This window comes from Corythoichthys intestinalis, chromosome 10, assembly GCF_030265065.1.
Source record: "Corythoichthys intestinalis isolate RoL2023-P3 chromosome 10, ASM3026506v1, whole genome shotgun sequence".
Lineage (NCBI taxonomy): Eukaryota > Metazoa > Chordata > Actinopteri > Syngnathiformes > Syngnathidae > Corythoichthys > Corythoichthys intestinalis.
In genome coordinates this window covers 53,120,442-53,143,362 of record NC_080404.1, presented here as the reverse complement: position 1 = coordinate 53,143,362, position 22,921 = coordinate 53,120,442, and the positions used below count along the sequence as shown (strand labels likewise).

At 40.5% G+C, this 22,921-nt stretch overlaps 2 protein-coding genes across 2 annotated transcripts in view; both read right to left on the bottom strand.

Annotated features, from left to right (window-relative positions):
- Positions 1-2,599: 2,599 nt before the first annotated feature.
- LOC130923027 (ankyrin repeat domain-containing protein 1-like) lies at positions 2,600-9,523 on the bottom strand. Its single transcript, XM_057848404.1, has 9 exons — positions 9,426-9,523; positions 9,214-9,348; positions 8,196-8,327; positions 8,022-8,129; positions 6,942-7,040; positions 6,772-6,870; positions 6,553-6,651; positions 3,264-3,362; positions 2,600-3,190 (listed from the first exon to the last, which is right to left on the bottom strand). The coding sequence occupies exons 1-9, from the start codon at positions 9,459-9,461 to the stop codon at positions 3,083-3,085; spliced, it is 915 nt and encodes a 304-aa protein (XP_057704387.1). The 5' UTR covers positions 9,462-9,523; the 3' UTR covers positions 2,600-3,082.
- A 2-nt stretch (positions 9,524-9,525) lies between these two features.
- LOC130923026 (cytochrome P450 26C1) overlaps positions 9,526-22,921 on the bottom strand; it is an 82,172-nt gene continuing 68,776 nt past the window's right edge. Inside the window, exon 7 of the mRNA XM_057848403.1 lies at positions 9,526-9,595. The gene's annotated coding sequence lies outside the window, so the exon portion shown is untranslated. The remainder of the gene's footprint in view (positions 9,596-22,921) is intronic.

Sequence of the window (22,921 nt, the reverse complement as noted above, 5' to 3'; positions counted from 1 at the left end):
ATGGCGCGGGGGCGTGGTTGTGACGTCATGTGAGTAGGGTCTATTGAATTAAAAACAGCGATTGTCTCTTTGCAAATGAGGCAGACACAGTTGTTGCGTATTTTAGTGAAGAAATAGTCCAATTTCCACCTATCCTTGAAACATCGGCCAACGCATTCAACTTTCTTTTTTTTGTTGATTATCGCCATTTTAGAAAATTGGAAGGGTTACATGAGGTAATGTTGCTGCTGCCTCTTAGTGGGTAAATGAGGAGCAGCATTTAGTGTGTAAGCTACTTCATATGCTGGTAGCAGTGCTGCTGACCAATTTATTAAGTCTGTGTGAGGGCCAGGCATTATTGAATTCATGACAGAGGCTGGGGGCCGGATGAAATTTGACCACGGGCCGCATTTGGCCCCCGGGCCAGACTTTGGACATGTCTGCTTTAGACAAAATAATTGCAAACAACCGCTTCCGGTATCCATTAATGAGATTCTTACAATGCTCTGCTGGGATTTTAGACCATTCATCTTTGGCCAACAGCTCCAGGTCTCTGAGATTTGAAGGGTGCCTTCTCCAAACTTGGATGTTAGTCGAGGTTCTTTATCCACCATCCGCACAATCTTTCGTTGAAATCTCTCTTCAATTTTTCTTTTCCAACCACATCTAGGGAGGTTAGCCACAATGCCATGGGCTTTACACTTATTGATGACACTGCGCACGGTAGACACAGGAACATTCAGGTCTTTGGAGATGGACTTGTAGCCTTGAGATTGCCCATGCTCCTTCACAATTTTGCTTCTCAAGTCCCCAGACAGTTCTTTCTTTTCTCCATGCTCAATGGGGTACATACCAGGACAGAGGTTGAGTCAACTTTAATCGGTTTTAACTGGCTGCAAGTGTGATTTAGTTATTGCCACCACCTGTTATGTACAACAAGTAATTAACAAGTGCTGTTAATTACACAAATTAGAGAACATACCTGTTAAGTTGTTGAAATTGCAAATAGGGAGATTTCTGTTTGCCAATCCCGATGACGCGCGCGCGCGACAATCGCTAAGACAAAATGCAACCATTTTTTTTCAAGTTCATTTTGGTCACAACACTTGTGTAAAAATTAACTACACTGTCAAAGAACCTCTTTTTGGTGGCATCAGAGATAGTCTTCAACTTGCTCCATGTATTGTCTGGCATCATGTGATACTGCTATGTTGCCTGTGTCATGCCACGGATATCCTCAGCTTTCCTGATCACATCCATTTGCACAAATTTGGACATCAGCTTCCTCAGCAGCCTCTTCATCTCATCAACCATCACTCCAATTAGGGTTTCGTCAGACTAAATCAGCAAGATTAAAAACATTAATTACATCATTTAGAAAATTAATCATATTTGTTTTTAAAAGTATCTTTGTCATGGCAGTTTTTTAATTGAATTGTAACCTAGAATTGAAACTTTATATTTTTTGTTTCAGCACAGTAATAATGATATAATGTAATAAAGTGTATCGTATACACTTTAGCTTTAGCATAATAGCGAATATAAATGATTAAACTTCAAGTAAGTAACGATACGCTTTCTCACTTAAATTCATATATTGTGGGGGTAGGACCGCAGTGGTTTAATATTCCATGATGTTTGATCCACGAAAACACAGAGTAAAGCAGCGACTTCTTCCTCGTCATCGTTCTCCCATCATTAGCTCTAATGCTATTAGCATTAGGCTAGTTAGCTATCGCTGGCAGGTAAGACTTACGGCAATTACGTTGACGAACGTCGTTTTTCCCGAATACTGGAGGCCGACCAGGGTCAGCTCCATCTCTTCCTTCCAAAATAAAGACTTGAACCAGTCTAAAAGCCGGTTTATTAGTGCCAGCATCTTGGGAAGTCGGTGGTGCTTCGCCTCTTCCCTCCCTGTCAGATGTTTGGTTGGGCTTTTCCAGCTCTGAAGGGGAGGAAGGGCAGGGAAGTCGGAGACGGCCAGGCTATTCGTTGTTGGTCACTTTCCGAATCGGGCCGAATGGTATCGTTACAAAACGGTGACAAACAAAAACGTAAAACAAAAACAAAAAATTGACATTTTTGGAAAATCGGGAGATTTGGCTTTCTAATCGTGAGGCGTGAGCATTGGGGTCAAAATCGGGAGTCTCCCGACCAAATCATGAAACTTAACAGGTCTGAGAGAAGCATCACATGATTTTTCAATGGGTGGCAATGCTTTTGTCCGGCCCATTTTTGTGTAAAATGATCATGATTCCCCCCCCCCCCCCCCCCCCATTCTTTTGTGTTTTATCATTGCAAGCAAAATCAATGAAGATATTACTACCAAAGCATTTGTAATTGCAATCATTTTCTGGGAGGAATAGAGCATTATCTGACAGAATTGCAGTGTTGTTCATGTTACATTACTGGAACAAAAATAGTCTTCTGGTCTGTGGGCCACTGCCTCTTAATTTTGGGGCATTCATAGGTTGGTTTTGTGTAACTAACTGTTACTCACTGCCAGCCACCTCAGTTCAAATGGATTGGACGTCTATTGCCGTCAGTGCCATTGTCTAACAATCCATTTTTCCACCTTGCCTCCATCACGGACTATGAAGAAAAACGAAACAGGTGCAATTCAATCAACTTTATTGATTTTCACAATAAAATGTCCATCTGGCAACTTCCTGTCATCCTTCATCAACTTCCTCACCACGTCTCACTTCCGTCAATTCCCTCGAAAATAAATAAAACACGTTGCTGGTCAAAGTGGTCGTTTATCATACCTGCAGAATATAATAGTCGATCGCTCTAAATATCTCAAGAACTGTTAGTGTTATCACTTTAAAAAAAAAAAATACATGAAAAAGGAAAACATGCTAATGCTGCTAACCCCTGGTGACATCTGCCTGTGATGTCATCATGAGTTGACGCAGCTCTATTAAAACATCAATCAAGTTAGTACAGCTGGTCGTTTATCTCGAAATTTAAGGGGAAAAAAGTGGAAGAAGCGCCGCTGACGGGAAGAAAAGGCCGAAATGTCGTCCAGCAACATCTGCCTAAACAGTCACGCGGCCTGCTTTTCACATTACGCCGATGTCGTGTGGAGACTGAAACGACATCACATCATCTTTTCGTTGGAGTCCGCCCGCTCCTCACTGAAGTTGAAGAGGAGGCTCTTGGCGCCGTTCTGCCACGAGTACAACGTCTCCATAGGCGTCTTGCCCTCCTGCCGGGACACGCCGGGGTCACGTAAGGATGTCGATTGCTGACAAACGAATAGGCTGGTGTTTTGTACTCACGCAGTTCTTGACATTGAGACTGGCTCCGTACATCATGAGTAGCTTGATCATCTTGAAGCGGTTGATCCTCACAGCGTCGTGCATGCAAGTGTCGCCGTCCTAACAGCAGCAAAAAAAGAAGGGGGAATTGAAATAAGTTTGTCTCTCGTTTAGCACCAGTCCTTGCCCAATCTGTTTGAATGGATTGGATGTCAATCGCTGTACATGAAGGCCAATGAGTCAAATGTGTTCTTCCTATGGCTGAGATGCACCTTTCCACCAATTTGTTTTATCACTTGTAGATGTCCAATTCATTTGAGGGTAGCTGTGGATAAACATTTGTTTATTACCAGTCAAACCACCTACAGCAAATGGATTGGACATCTAGTGCCAACATTGGCAACCACTGAGAAAATAGCAGATGCTTTGACATTGATTAAATCTTTTTAAAATGGTTTTAATTACCCCTACCGACTAGGGGTGCAACAGTATATCAAAAAAGTGATATATATCAATTTCATTGTACAATTGGTGGAAAATGTTTTTATCCGCTGGAGACAGTCATGCTCTTGGGTGGTTTTTATTTCTATATTTTCAGTCTGGTATATTTTTGGCCTAATATGTTAATATTAGAGCTGGGAATCTTTGGGCACCTAACGATTCGATTATAAAACGATTATTGATGCACCCCCCCCCCTCCTTTTTTTTTTTAATTTTATTTTTTTTAATTAAATGTTTTGTACATTAGTTCCAAAATTGTTCAAAAATACTCTCAGGCTAAACCAAACTACTATTTCAGTATCAAGTTAACATATAGCAGTGAACAAATACACAAAAATAACAGTAAATAAAAAACTCCAGTCCCCATTCTGTAACAGCAGCTTTAAACTACATTTAATTAATTTGTTGTGAATCAACTGTTAAAGTTGTTAAAATTGCTCCCGTTATTCCATAATTTCCCTTTTGTCTACTTTCAACATGTGAAAGTTTTAAAACTATTTTAAAGATAGATTCAAGTCAATATTTTACCGATTTAGTATTTTAGATAAAAAGTTAATTAGGTTTGCTTGGAAGGTTCGCTACAACAGCCTTGCAGGGAAGTGTACTGCTTTAAGATGGCGGCCGTTTACTACGGCCGCATCTAGCTTTTTGTAGGTGTGCTGCTAACGCTACCGAAACTGTATTGCATCTAGTCCTATATAAATGATATCTACCGTAACATTATGTGGATGACGTACTTTGTAGCAGCTTTTCAGCAGCAGTCAGGTATGTTGTTGTGTTTTTTTTTTTTTTTTTATCTCGTGGCATGAGTTGAGCTAGAGCCGTGAGTTGAGCATTGGCATTACCCAAGGGGCCGGGTAATGAGAAGCATGATGTTTAGCTACTCTCGCTGCGTTCTTCCTCATTGCGCCCCGAAGACCGCGCGGCGCGCTGAGTGTGTTGTACTTCCGCTTTACTTGGCATATTTCAATAAGCAGAATTTGGATGTTTGTGAATCGTTCTCGAATCTTCCACGGCCGAATCGCGAGTAATCTAAGAATCGGAAATTTTGCACACCTCTAGTTAATATAATAATACAGTGATCCCTCACAACTTCGCACTTCAAACTCCCTCAGTCCATCACACATTTTTTTCAATTAAAAAAAAAAAAAAAGATGATACAGTATTTTATAGACATGTCCCGATCCGATTACGTACAACCTCTTACTCTCCCTCCTGCTTTTCTTGCTCAGCAGGCAGCTGGAGTTTGCTTGTTAAAGTTAACGATGAGTGACAGGTGACTGGTTATCGATATGGTCCCGCCAAAAATCGATATATCGTTTTAAAAAGGTGTCACTTTTAAAAAAATCAAAGAGGAACACATTGCTACCAAAATCTTCTAATAGAATAGTGTCTACGTTAGGTCACTGGTTGCCATTAACTGACAACTACGCCCACATGATGCTACGGTGGTAGCGTCTGATGCGTCTCATAGATATTACATGTATATAGAACTAGATGCGAAATGACAGACTCGTCGGTGTTGGTAAACAGCCGCCATCTTAAAGCAGTAGACTCCTCAGGAAGGCTCTGTTGTAGCAAAGAGTTAACTTTTTATCTAAAATACTCATATAATGGCAAAATCTTGACTTGAATCTATGTTTAAATGATTAAACCAAAGGGACAGAAGGGGAAGTTTACAACTCTAACGGTTGATTCACAACATTAAATGTCTTCCAAACTTAGCAAAGGTTACAATCTAGTTAACGCAATATTTGGAATACAGCTGTATCTAGTTAAGTTTTGGGTGAAGAATTGGGCTAGGGGAGTGGGCGGGATGAATGAATGTTCATTCGCTGTCACCCTCCCAGTTCAAAAGGATTGGACGTCTACAGAGGCGTAGCAAGGGTCCCCGGGGGCCCCAGGCAAAAAGCAACATAGGGCTCTTTGAGCATGTGCAAGTAAGGGGGACCCTGCTCGAAATGCGCACCTTACATCTATTCTCGCTCCCAGAATACGCAGCGCTTGTGACATAGGACAATAACGGGACTGGTTGCTATTGGAACGTACGCATACGCAAGGAACCTTGCTAAAAGGGGTATTAAAATAGCTAATAAAATCGTTTAGGATTATTTTAGATGCATATATGTTATATCTCTCTATATTATAGAGTATTCGACGAAGAATACGGTCGACCCATGAATAGACTTTTTTTTGGGAAAAATCATTTCTTTAAGTAGTCACATGAATAATGAGGTGGCCTGTGAAAATCAACGTAAAACAACTCGGCATGGACTTTCCAGAGAGTACTTGGTGAGTCTTTAAACAATCATGTGGTATTAATAGCTGACTGGACTTTCTTAAACATGTATAATCTACGTGACATGGTTAGTGCTGATTGGGATTGATAACAGAATCGTTAGATAATCTGCCAAATGATTCCATGGTATTGAAACACTCCTTACACTTGTCGTTGCGACAGTATAGTAAAGCTGCGCATGCTAAATCTGTTGGCCCTCTGGGGGCCCCTGCTGGCTGGGGGCCCTAGGCAATTGCCCGGTCTGCCTAATGGGATGCGACGCCTCTGGACGTCTACTGGTGATAAACATTCCACTTCACAGCACAAAGATGAAAGAGCTTTTTTTGCGGTTATTAGTTGTTTTGTAGAATGATTTCCTGATAATTGTTGTATTGCTATATCTTATCATTATCGTGAGCCTTGTATCGCAAATCATATGCTGAGCTACCCAGAGGTTCGCACTCTTGGTGAACACCGCCCTCCCTTGCTCATAAAATTTAGAAGCGTGCGTTTTAGCCGCCGCGTCCTCACCCTGTCTTTGGCGTTGACGTCGGCGCCGCAGTGGATGAGGTACTCTGCGCACTCCAGATGTCCCGTCCTGACGGCCACGTGCAGAGGACAACTGTGCAGCTGCACGACACACAGAAAAGCGCAGTTTGAAGAGGTCAAAAGTTGTTATTTTTCAAGGAATAAGACAATTCAAATTGCACGTGGCGGAGGCGCTAATTTGAACAAGTAAAATCAAAAAACCTTGTCTCTGGCGGTGATCTTGGCACTGCGCTGGAGGAGAAGCTGAAGGGCGGCGAGGCTCCCGCCCCGGCAGGCCCAGTGGGCCGCCGTCGACTCCAGCTAACGGACGGAATTGCGCACGTAAGACATCTGACATTTCTCTCCCGAGCCCAGGCGTTTTATGGACTCACTCTGTCCTTCCTGTCGATGGCGGCACCGGCGTCCAGCAGCGCGCTCATGACCTCCACGTGACCTTTGAAGGAGGCCTTGTGGAGGGCCGTCCTTTGGAACTGGAAAAAAAAAAAGGTCACTTATTAAAGCATCCTGAATTTTTTTTTAAATCACATCCTTGCGAAGGACCAGGAGTGACACCATTAAAACTTTTGAATCAAATAATAACGTGCCTTTTATGTAAACTGCCCAGTTCACGCCCACCAAAAAAATGACATATCTGCCCTATATGAAGTTATTAAATGTTGATTTCAAAAAGGATGAATAAAAATTCTAATGAATAAATACTTATTTAAAAAAAAAAAAAAATTAATGAAATTATTCAAAAATTGAAATATAATCCGATTAAAAAATCATTTGGGGAAAAAAATCGAATAAAATTCAAATAAATGATGTAATTTAAAATGTGCTTAAGGGCTATATAAATAAATGATGTGACAAAATAAAAAAAAATAAAAAATGAATATAAACAAATATAACCCAAATGTTGGTAAAAATCAATTGAGAAAAAAAGTCAAATATTGAAATTATTTCAAAAATCAAAAGCTGAAATCACAAAAATGTAAATAAATAAAAATTCAAATGAGTACCTAACAATCCAAATAAATACATTTTGAAAGACAAACACTAATATAAAAAATGTAAACAGATACAAGAATACTAACACTAGATTTTATGATATATACTGTATATTCATTAATTTTGGCAACCGTCCTGTACTTAGGAGTTAAATTGAATAATGGGGCAGAGATCAAACACTGCCAGCCCTTCCAGTCAAAATGGATTAGACGTCTATAAAATCAAATTTGTTCTTTCTCTGGCCAAGATTCACACTCCCTCCAGGGGAGAAAAGGGATGGCAGCGAATGAGTTCATGAATTGGACATCTAGCACCGTGAACAGCAGCCACTGAGTAAAATATAACATGGTGATGTCAATGCACTGACTTCAGAGGGAGATAAGATAATAATAAAATAAGATCCCCGGCAACCCCTGCTGTGACTTCCCAGCACCTCTGTCGGCAAACGTCCGGCGACTTACGTGGTCGACGGCGTCGGGGTTCCCACCCTCGTCCAGATACTTTCTCACAACGGCCATCTTGTTGTCCACGGCAGCGGCCAGGAAGAGCGGAGCCTCCACCGTGTCGGGCTGAGTGGGCGTCAAAATGGCGTCAGACATCTGGGCGAGCGAACGATGCTCGGCGGTTTTTCTCACCAGCGTCTCCGTGGGCGGTGGCGATTTGTTCTTACGGGCAGGTGCCTTCCTCGCCCGCCTCCTCTTCCTCAGCTGAAGGATGTTGAAGAGGTCGTCCACTGTCTCCAGACGCAGACGCCCGCATTTGTCCATCTGAAGAAAACTTATTTTTGAGCCATTGACGGGGATAGACATCCAGTGCATCTCCCATTAAGGATAGCTGTAATTGAATGATCAAGTTTGATGCCGAAATTATGTCCGATCCATTTGGACTTTGCGTCGTTTCTGTAGGATAAATTTTGGCAGTCCTCGGGGGCCTCTTTATTGGCCAGGGCCACAAGCAACTGCCTGGCGTGCCTGTTCTTTGTAGCCCCATCTCTGATTCTCTGATTAGATGTCTATTGCGGTCGATGGCAGCCAATGTTTTAACATCAATATTGATATATATCATTAGCATCGGCACCATTAGCATTAGTGGTGAGCTGATATGTTAGCAATGAATGATGAAAAATAATACTTTGATATCATGTTAAATTTCAAATAATCTCTTACAAAAAGTAATAGTGGTGCACTGGTATATTATAGCATTATTTAAGAAAAATCTTATGTTCATGTATATGTAGTTATTTTAAATATATAGATATAAAGTTTAAATTCATAAATTTTATGTTTTTATGGCTATTTTTTAGCATTAGTGGTGCACAGGTATAGCATAATTCACCTTAATAAAAACAAGGGGGAAAAAAATCACATTTCATTTTTAAAATGAACGATCAATAGTGAAAACTTTTAATCATTTGAATTTTGAGCATCTGAAATTAAATTACGTGACGTTATAATGAAGGATTTACCGGTGGCGAGTCACACGAAGTTCTATCCTGTGCCAGAGGGCGGCGCTAAAAACGAGAACTCATCAAATGGCCTTCGCTCTAAAAGGTTAGCATCCATTTTGCAAGATTGCCAGATAAAAACCAGGGCCTGATTAGTCGCGGAACGATGACAGAATGCGTGTGGTCGGACACCGCGGTAAATAACTTACGTTGAGGGCCACCGCGCTGACCTCGTCGTGCTCGCCGCCGCTGTCGTCCTCCGACAAGTCGCTGGAAGACAAGCGTTCGTCTCGTTCCGCCGCCTCATACTCGTAGTGGTTGACCTCTGACCTTTCGCCACTCACCTGGAAGCGAGGATTAAAGCTAGTGTGAGCGGCACATATCGTGATGCGCAAAGCCAGCCGGCAGGCGAGTGACCGACCATTTCTTCCACGCTGCGAAGACCCATCTTGCTCATCGACTGTTTCGATAGTTGTGCCGGAACAGTTGCCTGTCCATCTCTTTATAGTTGCGGCTGCCGCCCCCGACACCCGAAGGCCACGCCCGGCGCATGCCAGACTGAAGTCTTCACTCTGTAACCAAATCCTCCTCCTGTCGACAAGGCATCCCATAATATGAGCGCGCGTGCTGAACCTTGCATGACACTTCAAAACGTATTACTGACCCCCGCCAACTCAATCCTGGGGTTAAATTTCAGACCTCCCAACAACAAGTGAACATCCATAAAATAGAAATAAGGGTCACATGATAGAATATACGTATGATGCCATTGACTACGATCGGTGGCAGTTCTCGGATTTTTCTGAAACGGTTCAAGAAGGGGCCACATTTAACCCTCAGGGGCCAAGTGTCACTGCCATCTTTGCTCAGTGTTTGTTTTGGTTAACAAGGCAATACGTAGCGGTAAAAACATCTTTGGACAACACTGTCAAGCAGTGATGAACTGGTAAAATTTGTAACAATTCATATTTAATCATACTGTGTGCAAGTAAGGATGCAATACATGAAACAGTAATTTTAATCACTTTTTTAAAAAGCCATTTTAAACACAGAAAGCAACATTTGTATTTAAAGGGATCCTCTATTTTTAAGACAAGTAATTCTTAAAAGATAAATGTTCGTATGAGTTATAATAATTTGATATTAAAACCCCTCAATGTTTTTGTTTTAATAAAGTTTGTAAAATTATTTTAAGTGATAGGTCGCCATTCTTGTTACGTCGCAGTGTGTGACGTCACTGGTCCCGTTGCCGAAATTCCAGCGTGTCACTCGTTAGCTTTCCCAACATGTCGTCAGTTCTACCCTTCCTATTTGAACCAGATCTGAAAAGTGAAGAGCAGGACACCACTGTCGGTCATTCACAAGATGAGCTTCAGGGAAAAATGCGTGCAGCAAATACCTGATAAGACAAAAGTTGGGCAAAACTAGTGATGCGAGAGTGTAATCAGTATATGCTGTTTGGAACTCCGGTTGGGAGCGAGAGTGTATGCTGTTTGGAACTCCGGTTTTATTAGCAGATATTCAAGGTAAGCATATTGTGTTTTCAAACTTATCCCAATATAATTATGTAGATTGTTAGCATCCAGAGCTGTCGTGTGCTTTACATACAGTACAGGCCAAAGAGCACACCTTGTGTAATCCATGTCTTGTACATTGTAACGCGTGGTAACTAGGATACGTGTATAAAAGTACCAAAAAGGGGAGAAGCTTCAACTATGCACATTTATTCACAAAAAATAATATTTCCACCTTGACCACTCATCACACGGGAGCTCAGCAGTACGCAAACACGTGTTCCCTGACGAACTCCAACATTGTTGTGAGGTCAACGTCAGAGTCACTGTCGTCACTGTAGCGTGCCATAGTGCTTTAATTATTTAGTATGATTTGGGGAAAACTCCCACGAAGAATAGTCAACATAAAAGCAATAGTAATCCAAATCCGCGTTTTTTACTCACTCGAAGATCCAGGAATTAGACCAATCCCATGGCACTGTCGCAGCCGTGATCAGGCCGTCGATTCCACAAAATAGACTGATCCGAAAAGCCGCTGTGGGACCGACAAATCCAAAAAAAAATGGACAGATTCGAAACCAATATTGCAGATGTGGTGGGACCGTCGGATCCAGAAAATAGACGGATCCCTTACTTGACTGAGGATCCAGGAAAAATGTTTGGGCGCCAGTTGTAACGCGTGGTGGGTAGGATACGTGCATACAGGGACCAATAAGGGGAAGAAGCTTCCACTTATGCACATTTATTCACTAAAAATAATAATTCTACCTTGACCACTCACGTCACTCCCCTTGTTTCCATTTGACTGGAAATTGCATCCAGAAGCAGCACATCATGGCATTTTACTTCGCGAGTTTAGGCAGCAATAAGCAATTGTGCAACACACTACACATTTGGAAAGATCCCAATGACGTCATCACTGCGAACCCACAAACCATGGCGCCAACTAACAGTCAAAATATGTTGTAAATATTATAAAATATTGCCATTGATTTAACATTTTATGTGTTTCTAACAACATATTTTAGTACAAGAGAACAATTTTAGTTTATTAGAGCCTACATGTATTTAAGTTAGAGGATCACTTTAACATACTCTGGAATAGGCCTGAATATTATTGGAAAAAACTATTATAGGCAGTTCCCGGGTTATGACGTACTTGATTCGTATAGCTGTAATCAATCAATCATTCCAAGGTTACTTCCTTGTTCACTTCTGGTCACCCACTGCGCAAGTGCTTGCTCTTCTGTCAAGTGGGTCACTTCCGCTTAATTTTGGAGCATTTACAGCTCACTTCCTGTTGATTTTGGGCCATTCTTGCATTCCTCCTAGTCAGACTGGACTGGACATCTATCGCTGTCAATGGCAGCCAATTAATAACCAATAAATAAATAAGTAGCATTTGGAAAATGTGTTTTCACCATGAGGGGAAAAAAACGTGTTTTTGGTGCAACTGTGAACGAAATCGAAAGAGAGCCTCCGTCAAATGAATTTTTGGAAGTTGGAAGTGTGAATTGGTCATTCAGCAGCAAAAAGTTTTGTTGCGGATGAACCGCTTGAACTCCAATGAGCAAGAGTTCTTTTCCTGCTCCGAGGTGACTTCAAGCAAATCCTCGACGCTCGCTTCCTGTCGAGGTTTTGCGGCGAGCAGCTGCGACCTTGAGACGGAAATAGAAGGTGAAAGTCCGGAATGCTTTCGCGCACATGTGCGTACAGTACATGTTAAAAGTTCACGGAAAGTTCCGCCGTTCAGCGAAGCCAGAAGACAGTTGCAAGTGGCATCTATATGTCACGTTAGTACGCACAGTATGCATTATACATGTCATAAATGTCATACGTCAGCCATATATCAAGTTCCCTTTCTTTTTTTAAGTACCTTTAAGTCATCAAACACGTGATGTATGTGTCATACGTATGTGGTCTGTATTGAAATGGCAGCTTCTGAATCAGATACGTCATTGGCTTTACATGCAACATGCTTCATACATGCCATAAATTTGATAAGTTACACATATATCAAGTTTCATCAGTGCCTTAAAGTCATTAAACACGTCACACGCGTGTCATACGTATGTGGTCTGTGTTGAAATGACAGCAGGTATGTCATTGGCTGTACATGCAACATGCGTCATATGTGTCATAAAATCATACGTCACACCTATATAAAGTCTCACCAGTCCCTTAGAGTTTTGTCTCACATTAGGTCACGTACATGTCATTTGTATGTGTTCTGTGTTGAAAAGACAGCTTCTGGAATGAGATATGTCATTTGACTTTATATCCTTCATACATGGCATAAATGTCATATGCCACACATATATCAAGTTTCATCATTGCCTTAAAGTCATCAAACACGTGAAGTGCGTGTGATATGTATGTGTCTTGTGTTGAAAAGACAGTTTATGGATTAGATGCTCTACATGCAACATGCTTCATACATGTCATAAATATCATACGTCACACCTATATCAAGTTTCACCAGTCCATTACAGTGTCGTAACACATTAGATGACGTACGTCTCATGTGAATGCGTCCTGTGTTGAAAAGACACCTTCTGGATCACATATGTCATTGGCTTTACATGCAACATGCTTCATACGTGTAATAAATGTCATACGTCACACCTATATCAAGTTTCTTCAGTCATCAAACACGTGATGTACTTGTCTTACGTATGTGTTCTGTGTTGAAAAGACAGTTCATGGATCAGATATGTCATTCGCTTTACATGCAACATGCTTCATACGTGTCGTAAATGTCATACGTCACACCTATATCGAGTTTCTTTAGTGCCTTAAAGTCATCAAACACATGACGTACGTGTCATACGTTTGTGTCTTGTGTTGAAAAGACAACTTATGGATCAGACATGTCATTTGCTTTACGTGAAACGTGTCATACGTGTCATGAATGTCATACGTCACATCTATATCAAGTTTCTTCAATGCCTTAGAGTCATCACACACGTGACATACGTATGTGTCCTGTGTTGAAAAGACAATGTATGGATCAGATGTCATTTGCTTTACATGAAACATGCGTCATACGTGTCATGAATGCCATACGTCACAACTATATCAAATTTGTTCAATGCCTTAGAGTCATCACACACGTGACATACATGTGTCCTGTGTTGAAAAGAGAACGTATGGATCAGATGTCATTTGCTTTACATGCAAAATGCTTCATACGTGTCATAAATGTCATACGTCACACCTATATCAAGTTTCTTCAGTGACTTACAGTCATCAAACACGTGACGTACGTGTCATACGTATGTGTTGAAAAGTCACCTTCTAGATGAAATATGTCATTGGCTTCACATGCTTCATACATGTCATAAATGTCATAGGTCACACCTATATTGTTTCATCAGTGTCCTAAAGTCATCAAACATGTGACGTACGTGTCATACATATGTGTCCTGTGTTGAAAAGACAACTTATTGATCAGATATGTCATTCGCTTTTTTTAATTGTCATATACATATAATGACCATCAATGGAGAAGCACTGAAAGAATTCATTAAAGAATAGGTAACATTTAATATTGTTTTTTATTTGTGTAGTATTGAAAAGGGTATCAGGTATTTTTTGGGATATTGAATGAATGAAATATTTTATTGTCATCATCGGTATCATTGACAGTTACAAAAATGTGGGATAGTTTGGCCAAAGAAAGTGAATCATTGACAGTCATAAAATATGGATTTGCCCGAAAAGACCGATGACAGACAAAAGAAGACGGAAAAAAGCATATGCTTATCAATACCCGTCCCCCTACAGCCCGGGATGCACAGTCTAGCATAGCAGAGTTGCATAGTCACGTTACATGAGCTTTCATTTTCCGTTTTTGTTTTTGCTTTTGTCTGTTTTTTCACTTGTCTACCTTCCCAAAAGTCATTGATTGTCATGAGCTCGCATTGTAGAGAAGATTCTGTCCAAAGCTTAGCGTCCAGTCAAGCAGCTCCATTTGCACTTGATTAGTGATCTAGGTTTGCTGCAGGGCATATCTTCAGGGTGTGCGATGTTATGTCTTAGTCTCTGTCCCTGACATTTAATCACCCTTTTGTAGTGGGAACATTTTGTTGCGGATGTGTGTGTGCAGTGGAGTTATGTGTCATATTAATATCGAGTTGAAATTTTTAGTATCGTGACAACAGTAACCTGAGTGAAGCAGTGAGTGAGTTCGGCCTGCTCTGAAGTCACACAAGTTCCGAGGTCGTTGGCCGCCGCCAGCGTAAGGCGACACCGGGCGGCGGATAACATGTCGCGTGAGTGTACTCGCCATTTAAAACGACTCCATTTTTATATAGGAAAAGTTGGCCGAGGTGGCCGGATTCCTCCCGCGCGAGGCTAATATTAGCCGCGATATAATCCCGCAACGCGGCCCAACCCCAGCGACGCCCGTGCCCCTTTGTGGCATCGTCATATCATCATCAACATATCATCATCGTCACTTCAACACGCTACGACCTCATTCCGCCGCTCATGAACGAGCGAGCCGTCTTGGCACGGGCTTTGTTGACAAAGATTCACTTGGAATTGAGGGAACGGCCCAACCCGCCCGGTACAAACACGCGTTGACGGCCGTTGACGTCCAATCCATTTGAAATGATAGGGTTGCCAGCAAATGAACGCTCGGGGACCAAACTAATGACTTGCACTTGTCACTGACCCTACAAAGCATTTGTCTCTAGTCGTTTTATTTATTTTTTTCAGTGGCATAAATAGTACCATATTGTACATCACTGTCTCTTATTTTTTACTTTACTGTATTAATATGACGTGTTGTGTCCTCATTAAACGTAAAGTTGTTCAGCTTGACACAGGTATCAAGGCAATTGTGCTTTTTGAAGCTTTTTACTTCCTTCACTTTTGACAATTTGTAAAGCTGTAACACACATTAAACACTTGATACAAAGCAATTGGTGTTCAAACCTCCATCTAGTTTGATAAATATGTAGATTAAATTAGCCTAATTTGCCTAATAAAAGTCTGCTAGCTTAAATGCTGCAAATGCTAACGTATTTACAAATCACTTAGCAAATCGCTCACGGCTAACTCCACAAACTGTAGCTCTAAACTTAATTACAAATGCATACGCAAACATATATTAGCTGAAACAACTTACACGCTGATGTGGGCCAACCAGAACGCAGGTATCTTTATCCATGTGAGACGTCTGAGTCTGCTCTTCAGTCATACAAGGCGACAGTCCAGCCAGACCCAACGCTACCACCACAGCACTAGCAACTTTTCAGGATGCTCAAATTGTCCCCACCCAACTTTTAAGCAACCTTATTTGCATTATATAATGACTTCAGTTATAGAGGTCATTTAGATTCTCTTCCCATATGTGTTAAGGATAGAATAGACCCTACTATTATAAAGTGAATCATTTTTGTTATGTTCAAACTTACATTTATCCCTTTTCCCGGCCCATTTCCCACCCTCAAACGCAGGTTTGATTGGCTGATGATCAGACCCCCCTCACACACACTCACACAACCACGACAGAAATAATATGTCAACATGCCGCCTTCTCCACCCCATTCAAAGAGGAGGAATATTAGAATGATTTTTTTCAGCCAGCAGCAGCCACTGTAAGTGATATAAAAAGACGTCAATGTTTTGGAGGTGTGGGAAAACACCACTAATTTTGCTAAAGACTGTCTGACTTGCATTAGAGTTAGCATAACATTATATTGTGAGAACTTGCTAACCTGCAAAAAAACTGCAGTCAGGCCAGCCTCCACAAAGAAGAACAAAGTCGGGCTAGCTGTCACACATTTGGATCATTGTTTCCATTATGTGCATTTCGGTAATGCAATGCGGTGGCTTCAGAGTGCAAGTCCCTTTGTTGAAAATAACGGGGAGCTGTCCAAGAATGGGTCCACTTTAGGGGGACACTGACATGAAAAAAAAAATCAGAATTTTATGAGTACTTTGGTCTGAGTCTTGGGGTACTCTAGTATGCCTCAGATGTAGACCGGTCCTTGGATATCTCAGATTTTTTTTTTCACTATTTGCACTTCAAAATGTTTTAGTAGTTTTTGAAAACAAATGTTTAAATCGAATGCTGTTTAACTTGAACCAATACACATGAAAGTAAGTATAAGTCAATACTGATATTTATTTGTTTTTTTTTTTTGCATTGATCATTTTTAGCCTACCAATTAATTGGGTTCATATTCGTAAGAAATGTAGCCTTGACTGATGTTCAATAACTGTTCAATTTATTGTACAGTTTGTGGCCATGTGATGTATGTAACTGTACCATGTCTGATTGTGCGTCTTTAGCTGTATGGGGGGACGGGAAAATGATAAGCATATGCTTCCTCCCGTCTGTCTTTGTCTTTTTCTTCGGTTCTTCCTTCGGGCAAATCATATCACATTTTGTGATTGTCAATGATACCGATGATGATGACAATAATTCATTTCATTCCCGTCCCCAGCAAAAAGTGTACATGCAGGTTATGCTGTTATAACGTCCTACCGATGGTGAGCCAAAACCTACGCCCTTGCACCAGAGGGTAGTGCATCCTCCATCATTAAACAAAATACAATACTTTTGGATAGTTATTTTGAGATTTAGAGGTACTTAAATGGTTAATTCTGATTTACTCGGAAATTTGGGTTACGTCGCCAGCATAGGAATGGAACTCGTACGTAACCCGGGGAATACCTATATATTATTTCAGCAACAAAAGGTAAAAAAAAAAAAAAAAAATTATTCTAATGTTAGCTTAGCAAGCTACAACATCACAGCACTTCAGGTCGACGACAGCCATTTAGTCAGGATCCTTTTGTAGCATGTACACAGCATATTACGGTTCTGGCCAATAGTCAGATGACGGTCACGTTAGCTTAGTTTAGCTGTAATTAGTTGCAATCATTATTATAGTTTTTTGAGTAAATATAAACCTAAATACGTGTAGGCTTTGCATTTCTTGGCTTCTGAATCACAATCCAGCCAAGAGTGTGGCGAGTTGCGGCTAATGTTTATTCCATGGTCAGCAGTGCTTAATTTGTAAATCATAAGTTGCCGGAGAGTAAAGTACATATGACAGCGTAGGGATGATGATACGGGCACAGGGCCTGGAGCATACGCAGAAAATAGTGCTGAAAACAACACACAAATGCCCACTTGCCATGCAGTGGGACTTGCAAGCCTCAATTTCAGATAATATCCATGGTATAAATGTTATGACAAAAATTTACAGTTATTTAGGCTATACTCTGCACAGCACGGGCAATTGCCCACATTACCACAGATGGGACTTACAATAACGTACAGTCTAACTTGTAAAACATTAAAAAAAAAAAAAAAATCAGAGATTACAATAAATAGCACAAAGTCATTCTTTTGCGAGTTTATAATTAATAATTTCTATAACTTGTACTAACATTTTTCTCTTAAGAACTACGAGTCTTTCTATCGATGGATCGCTTAAACAGAATGTTAATAATGTTAATGCCATCTTGTTGATTTATTGTTATAACAAACAAATACAGTCCTTATGTACCGTATGTTGAATGTATATATCCATCTTGTGTCTTATCTTTCCATTCCAACAATAATTTACAGAAAAATATGGCATATTTTATAGATGGTTTGAATTGCGATTAATTTTTAAGCTGTAATTAACTCGATTAAAATTTTTAATCGTTTGACAGCCCTAATTAAAACCCCTCTTAATGTTTTCGTTTTAATAAAATTTGTAAAATTTTCAATCAAAAAATAAACTAGTAGCCCGCCATTGTTGATGTCAATAATTACACAATGCTCATGGGTGGTTAAGCCCATAAAATCAGTCGCACCCAAGCGCCAGCAGAGGGTAACAAAACCAAAAAAAAACACAAGTAACAAGTTGGCATTGCACTGTGCTGTCATTTTAATCTGTTTGAGCGGGGCATGTGCGTTAATTGCATTAAATATTTTAACGTGATTAATTAAAGAAATTAATTACTGCCCGTTAACGCGATAATTTTGACAGCCCTAAACAAAACATTTCAGAGGATGGAAAGTTCTGTACTGGATCTCGCGATGTGACAAAATATCGAAATGGTGATACAATATGATACTTTGTATCCCAAAAGGTTATCGATATGCTCCTGTCAAGAATCGAGATATCGTTTTTTAAAAAAATAAATGGAACCATCAAGTTGCTACCAAAATCTTCCACCATAATAGTGTCTCAGTTAACTCTAAGGCTGCCATTGACGGCGTTTGACGCCCAACCCTTTTAGACTGGGAACGTTCGTTCATTCAAAACCAAAGCATTCACAGTCATTCGGTCCAATTTTTGGGGCATTTACAGGTCACTTGCTGTTCATTTTAGGGCATTTACAGGTCATTTCCTGTTGGTTTGAGTCACTGCCTATTCATTTGGGTGATTCCCAGGTTACGTCCTGTTCTGTAACTCAAAATAAACAGGAAGTGACCCGTAAAATACCCCAAAATCAACAGAAAGTAACTGAAAATCAACAGGTAAATGATCCTAAATGGCCCAAAATGACCTCGTTGCCAGGCGTTGGCTGCCACTGACGGCCATAGACGTTCAATCCATTTGAAGTGGGAGGGTGGCAGCGAATCATTCGCTGCCACCCTCCCACTTCAAATGGATTGGACGTCTAGTAGTGATAAACTAATCCCAATTCACAGCAGAAACTTGTTTTTCTGTTTTTATTAGTTGTTTGTAGAAAATCCTAGAATGTTTTCCTGACTAATGTATCGATAATCGTTGTATCGCCATATCGTCAGATCATCGTTATCGTGAGCGAATTTACAGTCCAAATAATATGATTAATCATCAAATATAGTCACTAGCCCTTTATAGCGTTAAAACATGAGCCTGTTGGCTTTTGATGGTGTACTTTCCTGATTGTGTGAGAATGAGGTCACCCGCGTCCCTGGCCAAACAGCTAGCTCATCCTCACGTTCCGAACTCCCCGAAATAAACAAGCACATCACCGCTTCCTGTCGGGGCGAGGCTCCCCGCTGAGTGTTTTTAGTCTTCGGGAGATTTGACCTGTCAACGCAACTCAGCGCACGCACGTGTGTGTCGCCTTTCAGAACACAATTTAGGCCAAAGGTTCAAATGCCGCGATCGTACGGGTCACATGACCCACTTAGAGCTGTGTTTACAGCCTAAAAATATTTTCTTTTCTCTGAAATTTTGATTTATGATTGTTTTTCCCCCCTGTGCGTACTTTTTCTAAGGAGAGAAGAAGCTCATAAGACAAGTTCAAGTGTGAAAGTTGGGCACGCAGTCAGCTCATTGGCTGCCATTAATGGCGCTAGAAATCCAATTCATTTTGACTGGGACGTTATTCTAGGGCCGTCAATGGCACTGAAACGTAAGACAGTCACGGCAGGTAAAACATACTTTTTTGCAGATGCAGCTGGAATGTCGTGATAGTAAAAGGACAACATAAAATAAAGATGTTCGATCGGGTCCGATCACGTCATTTTCAAAGTATCGGAATCGGCAAAAAATATCGGACATGCCTTTTTATAAATATATAAATATGTTTTATTTAAATCGTTTTCTAATTGTATTTAACGTTACAGACAAAACGTCTTACCATCATCCAGAGTAGTTTTGGGGCTATCAATTTTATTGCGTTAACAGCAGTAATTAATGTTTTTTAATTAATCACGTTAATTAATTAACGCATGCGCTGCACGACCTACTCACGCATTATTGCGGTCAATCTATGAAGGCGCAGTTTTACCTATATATAAAGCTAAAAGGCAGCGTATAATTAGTAGAGAGAATTTTGACAGCCTTTGGAGCCTTTTTTTATTTGGCTAAAGCCTTACAATCCCTCTCTCAGCAATTAAAAATGTCGTGAGAGGTAATGTGGGGAAGAAAGGTAGTAGTTGATCATTTTCTTAACACCCTATGTTCTTTCCCAACGCAGAATTGGTGCCCCTACGCACAGTCATGGTTGCACTTCCCATCATGCATTTGGGCAGAACAGTTAAATGGGTGCAGTATCAAGCTCAACAAATACACTAGATGGCAATATTTAGTCACAATATACAAAGTCACATATATCCTTTAAGAATTACAAGTCTTTCTATCCGTGGATCCCTCTCACAGAAAGAATGTTAATAATGTAAATGCCATCTTGAGGATTTATTGTCATAATAAACAAATACAGTACTTATGTACTGTATGTTGAATGTATATATTCGTCCAAGTTTTATTCATTTTTTTCTTAATGCATTGCCAAAATGTATATGATCGGGAAAAATTATCGGGAATGATTGGAATTGAATCAGGAGCAAAAAGAAAAAAAGCAATCGGATAGGGAAATATTGGGGTCGGCAGATACTCAAACTAAAACGATCGGGATCGGTAGCAAAAAAAACATGAACGGAACAACCCTACATAAAAGGGTTCATGCACAATGGTTTTTCTATCACTGTGTACAGTATTGTCGCGAGCAAAAAATGACAGGTCATTTTTATGTTTCACATTTGCTGTTCTTGTGCCCCATACACTACATACATGACCGACCCCAAGATACAGCGTCTTTATTGAACAGAAAACATTTGAACGTAAGAAGGCAACCGCCTACAACTGCCCATGAACCATTGCGGGCGTAACACATACACAGTGGCGGACTTGGCAATTTTGGGGCCTAAGGCGAACACATCCAGGGGCCCTCTTCATGGGCCAGGGGTTAAAAAGGTGAGAAGGGTGTGGAAGAAATATGTTCCAGTACACTAGGGCTGTGCTAAACGACACATTTTCTCCTGATTAGTCAGCCGACTAGTTTTACAATTAATGGACTAATCTAATAATTTTCGTTTTTTTTTTTTTTTTACTAATTTAGCAATGACATTTTTGTTGACGCTTATTAATTCACAAAACCGTTTTGGAACACTTAAATTCTTTATTAAAGTACAAATAATCATGTAAATAACAATAATTAATCACGAATAAACAATGAGGGTAAATGCTGATAGCATTTACCAATGCAAAAGAATGGAAAGTAAACAGATTCAGAACACTGACTTTGCTTTTCCAACATCATTCAAAACAATTCTTTAAAAAAAATTCTAGCATTATTATTATTATAGTATACTACTATATATACAGCATGTGGTCTGTGTTGAAATGACAGCAGGTATGTCATTGGCTTTACATGCAACATGTTTCATATGTGTCATAAAATCATACGTCACACCTATATTAAGTTTCACCAGTCCCTTAAAGTGATCCTCTGATTTAAATACATGTAGGCTCTAATAAACCACAATTGTTCTCTTGTACAGTGCCTTGCAAAAGTATTCGGCCCCCTTGAACCTTGCAATTTTCGCCACATTTCAGGCTTCAAACATAAAGATATAAAATTTTAATTTTTTGTCAAGAATCAACAACAAGTGGGACACAATCGTGAAGTGGAACAAAATTTATTGGATAATTTAAACTTTTTTAACAAATAAAAAACTGAAAAGTGGGGCGTGCAATATTATTCGGCCCCCTTGCGTTAGTACTTTGTAGCGCCACCTTTTGCTCCAATTACAGCTGCAAGTCGCTTGGGATATGTTTCTATCAGTTTTGCACAACGAGAGACTGACATTCTTGCCCATTCTTCCTTGCAAAACAGCTCGAGCTCAGTGAGGTTGGATGGAGAGTGTTTGTGAACAGCAGTCTTCAGCTCTTTCCACAGATTCTCGATTGGATTCAGGTCCGGACTTTGACTTGGCCATTCTAACACCTGGATACGTTTATTTTTGAACCATTCCATTGTAGATTTGGCTTTATGTTTTGGATCATTGTCCTGTTGGAAGATAAATCTCCGTCCCAGTCTCAGGTCTTGTGCAGATACCAACAGGTTTTCTTCCAGAATGTTCCTGTATTTGGCTGCATCCATCTTCCCGTCAATTTTAACCATCTTCCCTGTCCCTGCTGAAGAAAAGCAGGCCCAAACCATGATGCTGCCACCACCATGTTTGACAGTGGGGATGGTGTGTTCAGGGTGATGAGCTGTGTTGCTTTTACGCTAAACATATCGTTTTGCATTGTGGCGAAAAAGTTCCATTTTGGTTTCATCTGACTAGAACATCTTCTTCCACATGTTTGGTGTGTCTCCCAGGTGGCTTGTGGCAAACTTTAAACGAGACTTTTTATGGATATCTTTGAGAAATGGCTTTCTTCTTGCCACTCTTCCATAAAGGCCAGATTTGTGCAGTGTACGACTGATTGTTGTCCTATGGACAGACTCTCCCACCTCAGCTGTAGATCTCTGCAGTTCATCCAGAGTGATCATGGGCCTCTTGGCTGCATCTCTGATCAGTTTTCTCCTTGTTTGAGAAGAAATTTTGGAAGGACGGCCGGGTCTTGCTAGATTTCCAGTGGTCTGATGCTCCTTCCATTTCAAT

Bases quoted from the DNA above. Each gene is read 5' to 3' on its own strand.
- LOC130923027 (XM_057848404.1), bottom strand. From the start codon at position 9,461: ATGAGCAAGATGGGTCTTCGCAGCGTGGAAGAAATG. The intron at 8,130-8,195 runs GTGAGAAAAACC...ACGCCCACTCAG, and splicing joins CACCGCCCACGGAGACGCTG to CCCGACACGGTGGAGGCTCC. The intron at 6,652-6,771 runs GTTTTTTGATTT...TGTGTCGTGCAG, and splicing joins AGATCACCGCCAGAGACAAG to CTGCACAGTTGTCCTCTGCA.